The sequence below is a fragment of the Felis catus genome, chromosome C2, assembly GCF_018350175.1.
Source record: "Felis catus isolate Fca126 chromosome C2, F.catus_Fca126_mat1.0, whole genome shotgun sequence".
NCBI lineage: Eukaryota > Metazoa > Chordata > Mammalia > Carnivora > Felidae > Felis > Felis catus.
Genome location: NC_058376.1, coordinates 132,132,833 through 132,148,755, shown reverse-complemented (window position 1 = coordinate 132,148,755; position 15,923 = coordinate 132,132,833). Strand labels below are relative to the sequence as shown.

General features: G+C 42.4%; 1 protein-coding gene across 6 annotated transcripts in view; it reads left to right on the top strand.

The window, feature by feature from the left end:
* The window catches only part of LOC101096163 (collagen alpha-4(VI) chain-like), a 147,715-nt gene that overhangs the window by 121,406 nt on the left and 10,386 nt on the right, over positions 1-15,923 (top strand). For 4 of the 6 annotated variants that reach the window (XM_045037626.1, XM_045037625.1, XM_019810719.3 and 1 more), the window contains 2 exons: positions 13,539-13,629; positions 15,095-15,778. In XM_045037626.1, coding sequence (XP_044893561.1) covers positions 13,539-13,629; positions 15,095-15,778 — 775 coding nt within the window. The remainder of the gene's footprint in view (positions 1-13,538; positions 13,630-15,094; positions 15,779-15,923) is intronic. The other 2 variants (XM_045037628.1, XM_045037627.1) reach the window with 1 other exon arrangement.

Genomic DNA, 15,923 nt, shown 5'->3' with positions numbered 1-15,923 from the left:
CCCATAATATTCTCTTTTTATTGTTTGTATTTCTGCAGTGCTGTTTGTCATCTCTCCTCCTTCATTTGTTATTTATTTGGGTCCTTTCCTCTTTATTTTTGATCAATCTGGCTAGGGGTTTATCAATTTTGTTAATTCTTTCCAGGAACCAGCTGCTAGTTTCATTGATATGTTCTACTCTTTTTTAATTTTTTTTATTTCAGTATTATTGATTTCCCATCTTCTGCTGGTTTGGGGTTTTATTTACTGTTCTTTTTACAGCTCTTTTAAGTGTAAGTTTAGGTTGCACATTTGAGACCTTTCTTCCTTTTTAGGAAGGCTTGGATTTCTATATACTTCCCTCTTATGACCACCTTTGTTGCATCCCAAAGGTTTGGGATTGTCTTGTTTTCATTTTCATTGGTTTCCATGTACTTTGTAATTTCCTCTTTAATTTCTTGGTTAATCCATCCATTCTTTAGTAGTATGTTCTTCAACCTCCATGTATTTGAGGGCTTTGCAATGTTTTCCTTGTTGATTTCAAGTTCCATAGTGTTGTGATCTGAAAATATGCATGGTATGATCTCGATCTTTAGTGCTTGTTCGGGCTGATTTGTGACTCAGTATGTGATCTATTCCAGAGAATGTTCCACCTGCACTCGAGAAGAATGTGTATTCTGCTGCTTTAGAATTAAATGTTCTGAATGTATCTGTTAAGTCCCATCTGGTCCAGTGTGTCATTCAAAGCCATTGTTTCCTTGTTGATTTGCTGCTTAGATGATCTGTCCATTGTTGTAAATTGGGTGTTAAAGTCCCCTAATATTATGGTATTATTATTATTGATGAGTTTATGTTTGAGATTAACTGATTTATATATTTTGGTGTTTCAAGTTGGGGCATAAATATTTATACTTGTTAGATCTCCTTGGTGGATAGATTCCTCCATTATGATATGAGGCCTTTCTTCATATCTTGTTACAGTCTTTGTTTTAAAATCTAGTTTGTCTGATATGATTATGGCTACTCTGGCTTTCTTTTGACGTCCATGAGCAACATAGATGATCCTTCATCCCCTCACGTTCAATCTGCAGACATCTTTAGGTCTAAAATGAGTCTCTTGTAGGCAGCATATAGGTGGGTCTTGTTTTCTTATCCATCCTGATACCCTATGTCTTTTGATTGGAGTATTTAGTTCATTTACATTCAGTGTGATTATTGAAAGATATGAATTTATTGCCATTGTGTTGCCTGTAGAGTTGGTATTTCTGGTGATGTTCTCTGGTCCATTCCAGTCCTTGTTGCTTTTGGTCTTGTTTGGTTTGGTTTGGTTTTGTTTTTTCTCCACTCAATGAGTCCTCCTTAAAATTTCTTGCAGGTTTAGTGGTCACGAACTCCTTCAGTGTTGTTTGCTTGGGAAACTCTTTATCTCTCCTATTTTGAATGACAGCCTTGCTGGATAAAGAATTATTGGCTGCATATTTTTCCCAGTCAGCATGTTGAATATATCCTGCCACTCCTTTCTGGCCTGTCAAGTTCCTGTGCATAGATCTGCTGCCAACCTGATCTGTATTCCCTTGTAGGTTAAGGACTTCTTTCCTTTGCTGCTTTCAAGCTTTTTTCCTTGTGTATGTGTTTTGTAATCTGACTATGATATGCCTTGGTGATGGTCAGTTTTTGTTGAATTTATGGGAGTTCTCTGTGCTTCTTGGATTTTGATGTCTGTGTCCATCCCCAGATTAGAGAAGTTTCCTGCTATAATTTGCTCACATAAACCTTCTGCCCCCTTTTCTCTCTCTACATCTTCTGGGACTCCTATGATTCAGATGTTATTCCTTTTCAATGAGTCACTGAGTTCTCTAAGTCTTTTTTTCCCCCCTTTCTTTCCCTCTTTTTTTCCTGCTTCATTATTCTCCATAATTTTATCTTTTTTTTTTTTTGATGTTTATGTATTTTTGTGAAAGAGTGAGCACAAGTGGGAGTGGAGCAGAGAGAGACAGGGAGAGAGAATCCTAAACAGGCTCCATACTGACAGCAGAGAGCCTGATGTGGGGCTCAAACTCACAAACGTTGAGATCATGACCTGAGCTGAAATCCAGATGCTTAACCAACTGAGTCACCCAGGTGCCCCCATAATTTTTCTTCTATATTGCTGATTCACTGCTCTGCTTCATCCTTCCATGCTGTCACAGCATCCATTCAAGATTGCATCTCGGTTATAGCACTTTTAATTTCAGCCTGACTAGAATTTATTTCTTTTATCTCCACAGAAAGGGATTCTCTGATGTCTTATATGCTTATTTGAACCCAAGCTAGTATTCTTATAATTGTGGTTTTAAATTCCAGTTCAGACATCTTACCTATTTTGTATTGATTAAATCCCTGGCTGTCATTTTTTCCTGTTCTTTTTTGGGGGGTGGATTTCTCCATCTTGTCATTTTGGGAGGACGAAAAAAAATTAATAAAATTAAATGTAAAATTAAGATTAAAAAATTAAGAACAAAAAAACCCACAATCAGATAAAGGAAGCTAGATTCAAGGCGTGTTTTGGTCTACTTTTTGAGAGAAGCTTGATAGAAAAGACAAAAGGAAAAAAAAGCTAAAAAATGAAAAAAAAGATTTTTTAAAAATAATAAAATAGAATAAAAAATGTGCTGTTTCCAAGAAAGAAAAAGAAACAAAATAAAGAGAAAAAACAACATAAGCAGAAAAAGAAGCAAGGAAAATGAACAAACAAACAAGCAAACAAAATGAAATCCAATTGAAGCTATATCAAGTTTCCCTTAGAACTGGAACTTTGCAGAGTGGAAGGGATTGTGCTGGTCTTCTTGGGGAGGGTCCTGCTGCTCTAATTCTCAGGCTGACTTGCCCTAGTGGAGATATGCCACTAGGTTGTACAGGTTGGCAGGGCTTGTTGTAAATGGGTCTGTTCGCCACTTGATGGCACTGCTTAGCTCACTGGGGTTGATCAGTGAGAGCGTGCTAGTGGTGAAAATGGCTTCACCCTACTCTCTAATCTCCAGTGCAGGAATTTTGCACCCTCACGGATGCATGATCAGTCACTCCTCCTTTGTCTCAGGCTGTCCTCAACTCTCTGCCTTTACCCTATCTTTGTCCAAGCTGTTTGCCTGCCAGGTGGTGCCTCCATCCAGAGTTTTGTCTCACACAGTGCTATGTTTCAAAACTCGACGCTTTAGCGACTCCTGTGGCTTGGATCTGTGCTGGTCCTCAGGGAGGGTCTTGCTGAGTAATGGCCAGGTGCCACCTTGTCCCGGAAAATGCTCGTGTGATCACTCAGTGGCAGAGGCTCAGAGTTTATGGTAAATCACAACACATAGCTGGCACCAGTGTTTGCTGCACTCTGGTGTCTTTGTTCCAATATGAGTAAATGTGGCAGCTCTCTGGGGTCTGCCAGGACTTTTACCCATGGCGTGGCCATATTGTCTCTACCAAATACACTCCAGCCAAAGGAACTGCTTCTCTGTGGGGCATATGGGCCCCTCAGACTAAACTGTCTGCTCCTAGGGATTCACCCTGCATTTCTGCTGGAGCACCACCAGGCATTGGGCTGCAAACCTTAAGACTCTGTGCTCCACTGTTTATAGAAAATTGGCAGTATTGAAACCCTCTCCTTTTTCCCCATCAGTGGCTTTGGGAAATAGTTTTCTTGTCCAGTCCTCTGTATTTTCACTCTTTCTCTCTCGCTTTCTCTCCAGCTACTTTCAGGGGGAGTGCTTTTCTTGTAGGATCCAATGCACTGCACTCTATCCCCCTTTCTCTTTCTTTCTCTGTCCTCTCTCCATGAAAATTGCTCCCTACCTTCCACGGCACCATGGCTTTTCTCTCCCCCAATTCACCTCTCCACACTGTGTACCTGCCAAGATCTATTGCTCAAATTATGCAGATTGGTGTGTTAATCCTCAGACCAATTTTCTAGGTGTTCAAAATGGTTTGATGCTGATCTAGCTGTGTTTCAGGGACAAGACAAGCTCAGGTCCCCATACCTTTCTTTTTCCCTGATCCCATTTGTTAAGAGCTGTCCAGTTGCCCGTGTCTCAAAATATTTGCCCTATTTTTAAAGTTAAAAAGCAGAGGATTGCAGGGAAAATGCAATTTCAGTGCCAGGTTTCAAATTTCATGTTTCTTTATGAAAAGTCTAGTACATGTTCCTTTGAAACATTACCTAGGATAATAGCTCACGTTTATTGACTCAGGCACTGTGCTAAGTCACTTATGTCTTTTAATCCTTAAACAACTCAGTGAGATAACTATTATCATAGCCTATTTTTCAGATGATGAGACTGACAAACCGAGAAGTTAAATAACTTGCTCAAGGTGTAGAATTCCCAACAGCAATAAGATTTTGAGTTCAAAAGTGAAAAATAGGAAAAGAGTTTAGAAGTTCTAAGTTCTTCCATGTATTAATTCATTTTATCTTTACAACAACACTATGAGATAAATCTGTGAACTGGTTCTATTTTTATTTCTATGTATTGCTCTTAAAAAAAAATCCAAATCCAAAGAATGGAATGCTGGCTATCGTGGAGACAAAAGAAATCAGCTTTAGAAGATGAAAACATTAAGAGGAGGGCCAAAAAATTTTGGGGGGTCACTTTAAATTTTTGTTTAATTTCAGGACTCAGAAAAGTTAGAGGAGGACATTCTTTTTATTTTATTTTATTTTATTTTATTTTTAATTTTTTAAAATTTACATCAAATTAGCATATAGTGAAACAATGATTTCACGAGTAGATTCCTTAATGCCCCTTACCCATTTAGCCCATCCCTCCTCCCCAAACCCTTCCAGCATCCCTCAGTTTGTTCTCCATATTTATGAGTCTCTTCTGTTTTGTCCCCCTCCCTGTTTTTATATTATTTTTGTTTCCCTTCCCTTATGTTCATCTGTTTTCTCTCATAAAGTCCTCATATGAGTGAAGTCATATGATTTTTGTCTTTCTCTGACTGACTCATTTCGCTTAGCATAATACCCTCCAGTTCCATCCACGTAGTTGCAAATGGCAAGATTTCATTCTTTTTGATTGCTGAGTAATACTCCATTGTATATATATACCACATCTTCTTTATCCATTCATCCATCGATGGACATTTGGGCTCTTTCCATACTTCGGCTATTGTTGATAGTGCTGCTATAAACATGGGGGTGCACGTGTCCCTTTTAAACAGCACACCTATATCCCTTGGATAAATGCCTAGTAGTGCAATTGCTGGGTCGTGGGTAGTTCTAGTTTTAGTTTTTTGAGGAACCTCCATACTGTTTTCCAGAGTGGCTGCACCAGCTTGCATTACCATCAACAATGCAGAAGAGGTCCTCTTTCTCTGCATACTCACCGACATCTGTTGTTGCTTGAGTTGTTAATGTTAGCCATTCTGACAGGTGTAAGGTGATATCTCATTGTGGTTTTGATTTGTATTTCCCTGATGATGAGTGATGTGGAGCATTTTTTCATGTGTCATTTGGCCATCTGGATGTCTCCCTTGGAGTTCTTTATAGATTTTGGATACTAACCCTTTATCTGATATGTCATTTGCAAATATCTTCTCCCATTCTGTCGATTGCCTTTTAGTTTTGCTGATTGTTTCCTTTGCTGTGCAGAAGCTTTTTATTTTGATGAGGTCCCAGTAGTTCATTTTTGCTTTTGTTTCCCTTGCCTGCAGAGACGTGATGAGTAAGAAGTTGCTGCGGCCAAGATCAAAGAGATTTTTGCCTGCTTTCTCCTCTAGGATTTTGATGGCTTCCTGTCTTACATTTAGGTCTTTCATCCATTTTGAGTTTATTTTTGTGTATGGTGTAAGAAAGTGGTCCAGGTTCATTGTTCTGCATGTCGCTGTCCAGTTTTCCCAGCACCACTTGCTGAAGAGACTGTCTTTATTCCATTGGATAGTCTTTCCTCCTTTGTCAAAGATTAGTTGCCCATATGTTTTTGGGTCCATTTCTGGGTTTTGTATTCTGTTTCATTGATCTGAGTATCTGTTTTTGTGCCAGAGGAGGACATTCTTTTTTGAAGAAAGTGTTGGGTTGTTCAAAGAGGCTCTTGCAGAGGTCATGGATGACCTGCTGCCAAGGCCATGTGGGTTGTTATTTTCCATTAGATTGTTACTCCCATACAGCCAGGATCAGCAACCAAGGGAAGAAATTAGGCAATTAGGCTTCACACTATGTTTTTGTTCCTTATGTTATCTAGATATGTTTTCTTGGCATTGGAGCCTCACTTATTCACCTGTAAAATGGGAATAAACTCACAGATTTGTTCTAAGAGTTCTAGGAGATGGTGTCTACAGGCACGAAAACTGACACTTTCTATTTATATACTCAGTGTATAGCTGTTATCATTACCATCGCTTCAAGGACCTTAAGAGTGCCTCTATGCCCAGTAACTATTTATTAAATTAGACAGCTTCCATTAAGTAAGCACCTATGACGTTCCAACCACATGCTATGTGGTTTTCATGCTTTGTCACCTTCACCCCTCAGTGCTCAGAATGTGGCCCCGGGACTGGCAGCATGAGCATTACCCAGGTCCATGAGAAATGCCAAATCTCAGACTCTACCCGATCTAATTAATCAGGTTCTGCATTTTTAACAAGATCCGCAGATGGTTTGCATGGGCATTTAAATTTGAGGAGTGTTGGCCTAATCTTCATAACTATCACACAAGTTAATAATGATAATCTACATTTCCCAGATGACGTAAGGGAAGGTCAATGGTGAAGCATCTTGTTCCTGGGGCGCCTGGGTGGCTCAGTTGGTTAAGTGTCCGACTTTGGCTCAGGTCATGATCTCATGGTTTGTGAGTTCGAGCGCCACGTCAGGCTCTGTGCTGACAAATCAGTATCTGGAGCCTGCTTCGGATTCTTGTCTCCCTCTATCTCTGCCCCTCCCCCACTCATGCTCTATCTCTGTCTCTCAAAAATAAACGTTTAAAAAAAGATTGAAAGCAACATGTTCTAAACTGCATAATCCTGGAAGTTGCACTCCAATCTGTCAGGTTCCCAAGTCCCACTCTGCCACCTGACACCCCATTCTATCTAATGCCAACCCCTGGGGAGTCCAGAAGAAGGCAGCTGTTTCATAGCAGTCTTGGGGTGGGATGGGACCATGCCGACTGCGAGGAGTTGGGGCTGGACTCAACCTCCTGGCGTCCATCACAGGTTACATGATGATTCTTTTTCTATTTCTGTCTCTTTCCCTAATTTGTCTAGTTTCCCCTTCTTGTTCCCCAAGTCCTTGCCTCAACTGGAAGCCAGATGGTTTCCAGCTCTCCCTCCTTAGGGTCAAGTTAGCTCCCCATCTGTCCAAAGCAAATCCTCCTTCCCAGCACTTGGTTCCTTCTCTTCTACTCCCATCTGTCCAAGCCAAGAGCCTCCCCCAACTTAGTTCTAGAAACATTGTCCCATGACCCTGGCAGCTTAGTACAGCAGCTGAAACTTGAATCAAACCCTGTGGATCTCTCCAGCTCAGGGCTCATGGATACTTCTTTAACATTGGGGCTAGGGTTTGAAGGTTGTCTGGATCCTTTGAAAAAAATATCTGTCTGTGAAACAAAAGAGGACATTAATACAAATCCATGTGCCATGTCTTCTCTCCTCCATACACTCCTGTCTTTTGTACACAACTAATCCCAACAGACCACAGCCGGGCATTCAGGAGGCTGGTTGAGAGAATCACCAAAGGTGTCAATTTAAACCACTGTAGGGGCGCCTGGGTGGCGCAGTCGGTTAAACGTCCGACTTCAGCCAGGTCACGATCTCGCGGTCCGTGAGTTCGAGCCCCGCGTCAGGCTCTGGGCTGATGGCTCAGAGCCTGGAGCCTGTTTCCGATTCTGTGTCTCCCTCTCTCTCTGCCCCTCCCCCGTTCATGCTCTGTCTCTCTCTGTCCCAAAAATAAATAAACGTTGAAAAAAAAATTTTTAAACCACTGTAAAGCTTCACCCACCAAGCAGATCACTTAGTGTTTAAGGTACTCTATATTTGAAATTTCCTACTCTGGTGCTGATGGGAGTTTGTAGTAAGGATCATAGAGCCAATTTTCTCCTCTCTTTCTACTGGATTCCCTCCTATACTGTTTCTCTGCTTAAGCTTTCCCAGGAATTGTCTCATTCACCTTATCAATGACAAGGACCATGCTGGCCAGTCCAAATTCAAAGTAATTAATTTTTCATTGATAACAACTACATACAGATGATCTATACTGAATCATATTTCCCTGTGGACTTGCATTGGATTTTGTGTACTTGTTCCCACAATTTTATTTTAAGAACAGGAAAAATTTTAAGCGTGACCATAAAATTATTCTCCCTAAGAAAAGTTTTTAAAAAGATGTAAGTTTGTAACTATTCCAATTCAGTTGAATTTGGTAATTTTCCAATAAGCGTACAAGAGATGGAATAGTTATATCTTCTGAGTTGCTCAGAGTTGAAAAGGTGACACAGTGTCCTGAACATGAGGCAAATACAGAAGACTGTAACTGAAGACCAGGCTGTATTGAAACAGAAAGAAATCCCATGGCATCCATTCAGATCCTAAACTCTGTTGCTGAGGAATCAGAGGCCAGAGGCTTGTCCAAGGTCACACAGCCAACTATGGCAGAGGACCCTTCCCATGGGTCACACTTGGGGAGATGTTTGAATTTCTTTGAAGTTTTTCATAGTATCTTAAAATTCCACACAAATCCTGCATTTTGGAATACACTTCACCGAGGTTTCCTGTGGTTTAAAAATAATATACACTAACTTAGCATTTCCCCACAACTCTGCATAAAATTGATACTCCTAGGATGATTTTGGACCTCTCATAGCTTCTGGAACACTGCTATGGGTCCTGCTTTCAGAAGCATTTCACATTGTCTCTTGTGGATTCCAGTAAAGCCATCAATGTGTCATATCTGTGCCTACGCTCTTCTCTTTAATTCCTGATGATTTGTTTGGTTTGGTCAGTACTCAGATCTGATGACCATTTGGAGTAAATCAGAATGTTGAATTTTGGCAACGCTGCACTTTTCCTTCATGTCAGCTTCCTCCATCTGTCAGGGGAGGGGGTTCCAGGGTTTCACATGTGCTGTGTAGCTGCACATTGGAGGTGGGTGTTCTCTAATCTCTGGGGAGTGGGGACACTGGGGAGAATTCTATAGGCAACCACTGTCTACTCTGGGCCTTCATACATGGTGTTCCTCCACACTGTAATACTTTCGCCTGCTTCTTTGCTAAGTAAGTATCCTACTCATTCTCCCCAAAGTGCTAGATGTCGCTATCTGCATCAGGCTCCCTCTATCCCTTGCTCTTGAAATGGACATTCCTAAAACATATCAATAGATCTTTTTCTTGAAAATTGTTTTCCTCTCCTTCTTGTTAGGTTTTAAGCTCTTTGAAGGTGTGATTATGTCAGTTTTGTATCGCCACATGGCTTGTTAAGGCTTTTATGTAGTAGCTGTTTAATTGATCTTGGTTAATGTGAATTTCTAATTCAGCAAAAGGTATAACCATGTGAGGAAGAAGAGAAGATGCATTTTGCCTTTCTTCTCAAGAGACTTAGTAAAGTTTCCATGTTTTGTTTTTTTTGTGTGTGTTACATTAGCACGAACAAAAGTCCAACTCTACATTTCTTTCTCCACATGGGATTTTCTTTCAAGTAAGCTCACTCTGAGAGATAAAGCTTGGGATACGTTGCAGTCCCATACAAAAAGAGTGAAGAGCTCTATAAGGAGTACATGTTACAGAAAATTATTTTCCAAAGTAACATGATGTTAGCCCTAGACCTTAGGCCCTCAATTCCAGAGGAGGGTCCAGAGCCTGCTTGGTCCTGGCCACAGGGATGAAGGAGGAGGAGATTCTCCTCAGTGGGCCACTGTCCTTCATGGTTTGGCAGAGAGCAGACAATGGGATGGATATGACTAACCTAACAACCACCTCACATCTGGAGAGAAATAATCTGAAAGTATTCCTAATTTTGTCATGAGTTAGAAGTCCTGGAAATAATCTGCATCTGTCAGAGAAGATTAATTGTGGAACCATTCATGCCCAAGTCTCAGTGGCTTATCATAGTAAAGTAATATTTATGCCATCCTTTGGCATAATGCAATTCCTTTGATGTGCATTGGAGGACAGGAGCGTTTTGTGCTATGGACCCATTTCAGCACCTGGGCTCCTGTGAATGTCCCCACCATACCCAAGGTCCTCAGAACCTTTTTCTGGACCATCTACATTTGACTGGCAGATGTGCATGCACTAGAAATGGCATCCATCTGCTTGCTAGACATTGGCTAGACCCTAGTCATGGTCCAATTAGTTACGAGGAAAGGTGGGGAGGAGTTAAGATGGCAGAGCAGCATGAAGACCCTGAGCTTTTCTCATCCCTGAAATGCAGTTAGATCATCACCAAGCCATTTTGAACACCTGTGAAATTGATCTGAGGATTAACACAACAATCTGCATAACTTGAGCCATAGAACTTGGCAGGTACATGGTGTGGAGAGGTGAATTGGGAGAGAAAAGCCACAGAGGGTAGGGAGCTGTTTTTGTAGACAGAGAGGACAGAGAGAGAAAGAGAAAGGGGGAGAGTGTGGCACGTTGGGATCGTGCAAGAAAAACACTCCCCCCAAAAGTAACTGGAGAGAGAGAAAGAATGAAAACACTTGCAGGTGACTAAACAAGAAATCTGTTCCCCAAAACCATTGATGGAGAGAAAGAGAGAGTTTCAATAGCACCAGTATATAAACAGTGAAGAGCAGCGCCTGAAGGTTTGAAGCTCAGTGCCTGGTAGTGTTTGGTTGAGGAAGCAGGGCAAATCCCCAGGAGCAGGCAGTGGGGTCTGAGGGGCCCGTGTGCCACAAGAGGAGAAGTGGTTCTCCTGGTTGGAGTGCATTTGGTAGAGACCATACAGCCTCCTCACAGGCAAAGGTCCTAATGGACCCCAGAGAGCAGCCACGTTTGCTGGTATTGGGACAAAGATGCCAGAGTACAATGAAACCTGGCACTGGCTGTGTGTTATGATTTGCCATAATCTCTGAATCTCTGCCACTGTGCAATTGCATGAGCACTTTCTGGGGCAAGGTGGCACTTGGCCATTGAGACCCTCCCCCAGAGAGTTGGTGTGGGTCCAAGCTTCAGGAGTTTCTGAAGTGTGGGGTTTTGAAACATAACCCCATCTGAGATAGGGGAGGGATGCTTGACAGCGGGTCCATGGGAGTGTGAAGTTCCGGCACCAGAGGCTAGGGAGCTGGGTGAAGCCATTTTCACATCTACTGTATGCCCATGTGTGCATGCACACGAACCCACCTCAGTAAGCTAAGCAGTGCCTCCTAGTGGAGAATGGAGACATTACACCAAGACCCACCCAGCTGAGCACCCCAGGCACATCCCCCAGAAGACCAGCACAAATCCCTCCACCTGCTTAGTGTCTGGATTATAGAGTGGTTCATAGTTTCAGTTCTAGGCGAAACTGGATGTAACTACATTTGAATTTCATTCTGTTTACTGGTTTGTTTATTCAGTTTCTTTCCTTCTGTTTTTGCTTAAATTGTTCTCTTTCTCTTTCTTGGATACAGAAAGAACAAATTATTTTTTTTTGATTTATTTTATTTTCAATTTTAAAAAATTATTCTATTTTATTTTCTTTATTTTACTACATATATATTTTTTTAATTTTTAAAAATTTCCTTTATTTTTCTTTCTCTTTCCTTTCCCTTTTTTCTCTATCAAGCTTCTTTCAACCAGCAGGCTGAAACATACCTAGGATCTAGCTTTCTTAATTGATATTTTTGTTTTGTTTCTGATTTTTTAATTTAAGTTTTTTGGTTAATTTTTTCTTCCTCCAAAATGACAAGATGAAGGCATTCACCCCAAAAGAAAGAACAGGAAGAAATGATGGCCAGAAATTTAATCAACACAGATATAAGTAGAATTTCTGAACTAGAATTTAAATCCAGGATTATAAGAATACTAGCTGGGGTTGAAAACAGCATAGAAGACACCAGAGAATCCCTTTCTGCAAAGATAAAAGAAATAAATTCTAGTCAGGCCAAAATTAAAAAGGCTATAACTGAGATGCAACCTTGAATAGATGCCCTGACGGCAGGGATGGACAAAGCAGAGTGCAAATCAGCATATGGAAGATAAGATTATGGAGAATGGTGAAGCAGGAAAAAAAGAGGGAAAGAAAGGGAAAAAAAATCATGACACAAGATTTAGAGAACTCAGTGACTCATTAAAAAGGAATAACATCTGAATCATAGAAAAAAAAGCCCAAATGTCCATTGACTGATGAATGGGTAAAGAAGATGTGGTGTGTGTACACACACACACACACACACACACACACACACACACACAGAATGGAATATTATTCTGAGATCAAAAAGAATGAAATCTTGCCATTTGCAACAATGTGCATAGAACTAGAGAGTATTATGCTAACTAAGCAAAATAAGTCAGAGAAAGACAAATATGATATTATTTCACTCATATATAGAATTTAAGAAACAAAACAGATGATCACAGGGGAAAGGAAGCAAAAATAAGATAAAAACAGAGAGGGAGACAAACCATAAGAAACTCTTCAATACAGAGAATAAACGGTTGCTGGAGGAGAGATGGGTAGGGAATGGGCTAAACGGGTGATGGACAGTAAGGAGGGTGCTTGTTGGGATGAGCACTGGGTGTTATACGTAAGTGATGAATCACTAAATTCTATTCCTGAAATCATTATTAAACTATATGTTAACTAACTTCAATTTAAATTCAAAAAAATTTTTTAATTAAAAAAATTTTTTTTTAAATAGCTACAAGGTAGGGTGGGAAATGTAGTCTAGTTGTGGCCTTAAGAAGAAGAGGGAATGGTTTGTTGATAACCAGTTGTCACATGGACTTTGCTGGATGATTTATTATTATTATTATCATTATCACTATTTTGATTTATTAATAGTTTGCTTTTAAGCTTTGATATCAGTTATTAGTCATAATTGGAAAGGTTGAAGGAAAGAGATAAACATATTTGCCTTCCCCCAAAGCCTTCCCTGAGTGCTCCTCACTCTTGGCTTCTGGCTTGGGCATGTACCAGCCCTAAACACCAGGAATATGCTAGAAAGGCCTCTCTTATGTCTACCTCTTTGTATTTTAATGCTATATTACCTATATGGCCACCACAACCATGAAGGGTCTGCCTGTTTGTGTTTGTAACTCCCACCACACTGCATCTTGCATACTGTGGGCAGCTCCAGATGTATGGAATTTATAAATGACCGAACCTTCAACTCCCTGATCTTCATTCCAACACGACATGACATTGACTGAGTTTTACACACATTGGGAGTCTGAAGACCTGCACGTACCCACAGCAATGATAGTCTCATATCCAGTTTAGAACTGGAGAACTAAATGGCAATAAATGACTGTAATAGATAATACCAAATTCTAATTATGTATATAAGTATACATGTTCTCTAAAAATATCATATTAATGTCCTTCTCATCGGAATTGGGAAAAGCATGAACAGCATGGCTGGAAATTTAACTCAGCTAATGATAACCTTGTGTATGTGTTTGGATTAGGTGGATGGATCCAACAGATTTCACGTGTTCGTGTGGGAGACCGAGAGTCCACAGGATGTGGAGCACATGGCCCGCTGCACTCTGTGTTATGGTAAGCCCAGATAGTATTTCTGATAGGACTGATGTTTTTAGAATGGGATGAATTAACTGGTGGCCACAGGCCAGGTCTGCTCTGCAGATGTGTATTTGCTTGATATGTGCAGAGTCTTAGAATCTGGGAATCACTTTTTCTTAGGAATCATCTTGAGAATCACACACACACACCGCATTCCCTTGTGGCCACAGTCAGCCCAAACCGAGTTATGCCTGACCTCTGTTGATGGGGCAGGCATCTGTGAGTGCCCCATAGTCCCTTTCATCCCTATTGTCTTATCCCTGATCTGCTCTTACCTGTGCTGGCAGGCTCCTGTAGATGGCTGGGCTTGTGTTCCTTACTTAGTGACCCCTTAGTGTATAAGGCAGACCTCTGAAGCTAGACACAAGGGTCCGGGGTTCTAGGAGAACACGGGTGACTGAGTTGGTTAAGCTTCTGACTCTTGATTTTGGCTCAGGTCATGATCTCATGGTCGTGAGATGGAGCCCCGCTTAGGATTTTCTCTCCCCCTCGTCCTCTGCCCCTCCTCCCTCTCTAAAAAATACTTAAATTAAATTAAATTAAAAGAGTCCTGGGCTCTAAGCCTGGAACTTCCATTGACCACTGGTGGGATATTGGCAAGCCATCCAGTGTCTCTGGGTCTCCAGGTTTCATCACTGTACCTGCCCCCCATGTTAATCTGTGCCAGAGAGAAATTTGTACTAAAGCCCATGCATGCCCAAGTGTGAAGGGCTCTCATCCACACCCATAGTATCTGGGGCCAGAGTGAGGTGAAATTGAAAGGAGATTTAATTTTTCCCTCTACTTGATCCACACTTAGACCAAACACTGCCATGGGACATTTGGCTCTGAGAACTCGGTCGAGTCAAATGCAGTAACCGCCATTTGTAGAATATGTTACAGATGATGAGCTGCTTTCACACCCATCAAATCGTTTGACACATGGCCTCTGGGGGCCTCAGTTCCTTCTCCTGTAGAAGCTTAAACCTAGCTGGTATTTATTGAGCTTGAACTCTTACATACACCGGGCATTGTTCTGAGCACTTATATCTATTAACTCATTTTTTTTTTAATTTAAACTTCACAAACAACCTCATAAGGTAGGTACTGTTATTATTATCGTTATCTCCATCTGACAAATAAGGAAAACAGGCAGGAAGAAGGCTGGATAATTCATCCAAGTAAGAGAGCCAGGACTGAACCAGGCAGGTGTCTGTGAACCTAGAGATTAGAATGCTGTGGCCTAGTGGTTAAAAAACTTCTAAGTGTGGGATCAGATCTTCTGAATCCTTTCTTCTGAAAAATGGGCACGTTTACTTACAGGGCCTATCAGCTTGCCTTGTTAACACAATGCTGGTAGAGCTCAGCGGCAACTATTCTTACCGAGAGGCTGGAAATGTGTTTGCATGGAAAAGAAAGGGATGCCTGGTAACCCCAGCCTCTCTTGGCGCTTCCTCCCCAGACAAGTGCAGACCAGCCCCAGAGTGCACGGCGAGCGTGCCGGGACCCCTGGCAGTAGACATGGACGTGGCATTCGTGGTGGACAGCTCCTATGGCGTTGGGGCTGACGTGTACCGTGCCGCCCTGAGTCTAGTGGACGCCATGCTCGGCGATCTGGAGGTGGCCGCACAGCCGAGCACGTCCCCCCATGGGTCGCGCGTGGCCCTGGTGATGCACACAACTCCAGGCTTCTGGCCAGGTGCGGGACAACCCCCTGTGCTGGAGGGCTTCCACCTCACCTCCTACGGCCACCGGTTGCAGATGCAGAGGCACCTCCGCGAGGCCGCCGGTGGCCCTCTACGGGGAGCTCCCGCCCTGGGCCACGCCCTGGAATGGACTCTGGAGAAGGTGCTCCTGGCAGCCCCTCTGCCCAGGCGGGTGCAGGTCCTCTTCCCCATTGTGGCCAGCGAGACCAGCGCCTGGGACCGGGAGAAGCTAAGGACTCTGTCCCTGGAGGCCAAGTGCAAGGGCATCGCTGTGTTTGTGCTGGCCTTGGGCCCCGGTGTAGGGGCCCATGAGCTGGCGGAGCTGACTGACGTGGCCAGCCTCCCCTCTGAGCAGCACCTGCTGCGCCTGGAGGGCGTCTCAGGCCCAGAAGTAGCCTATGCCCAGGGGTTCACCCGGGCCTTCCTGAACCTCCTAAAAAGTAAGCACTGGGGACGCTCTGGGTGGGGTGGGGAGAGGAACTTACCAGAGCCTGGCATCTGGGAGAGCAGGCACCCATTGCACCCTTCACCTTGCTGAGGCGTGCCTCAAAACCCTGAGTTATCATTGCCCTGACAGCGTGCCAA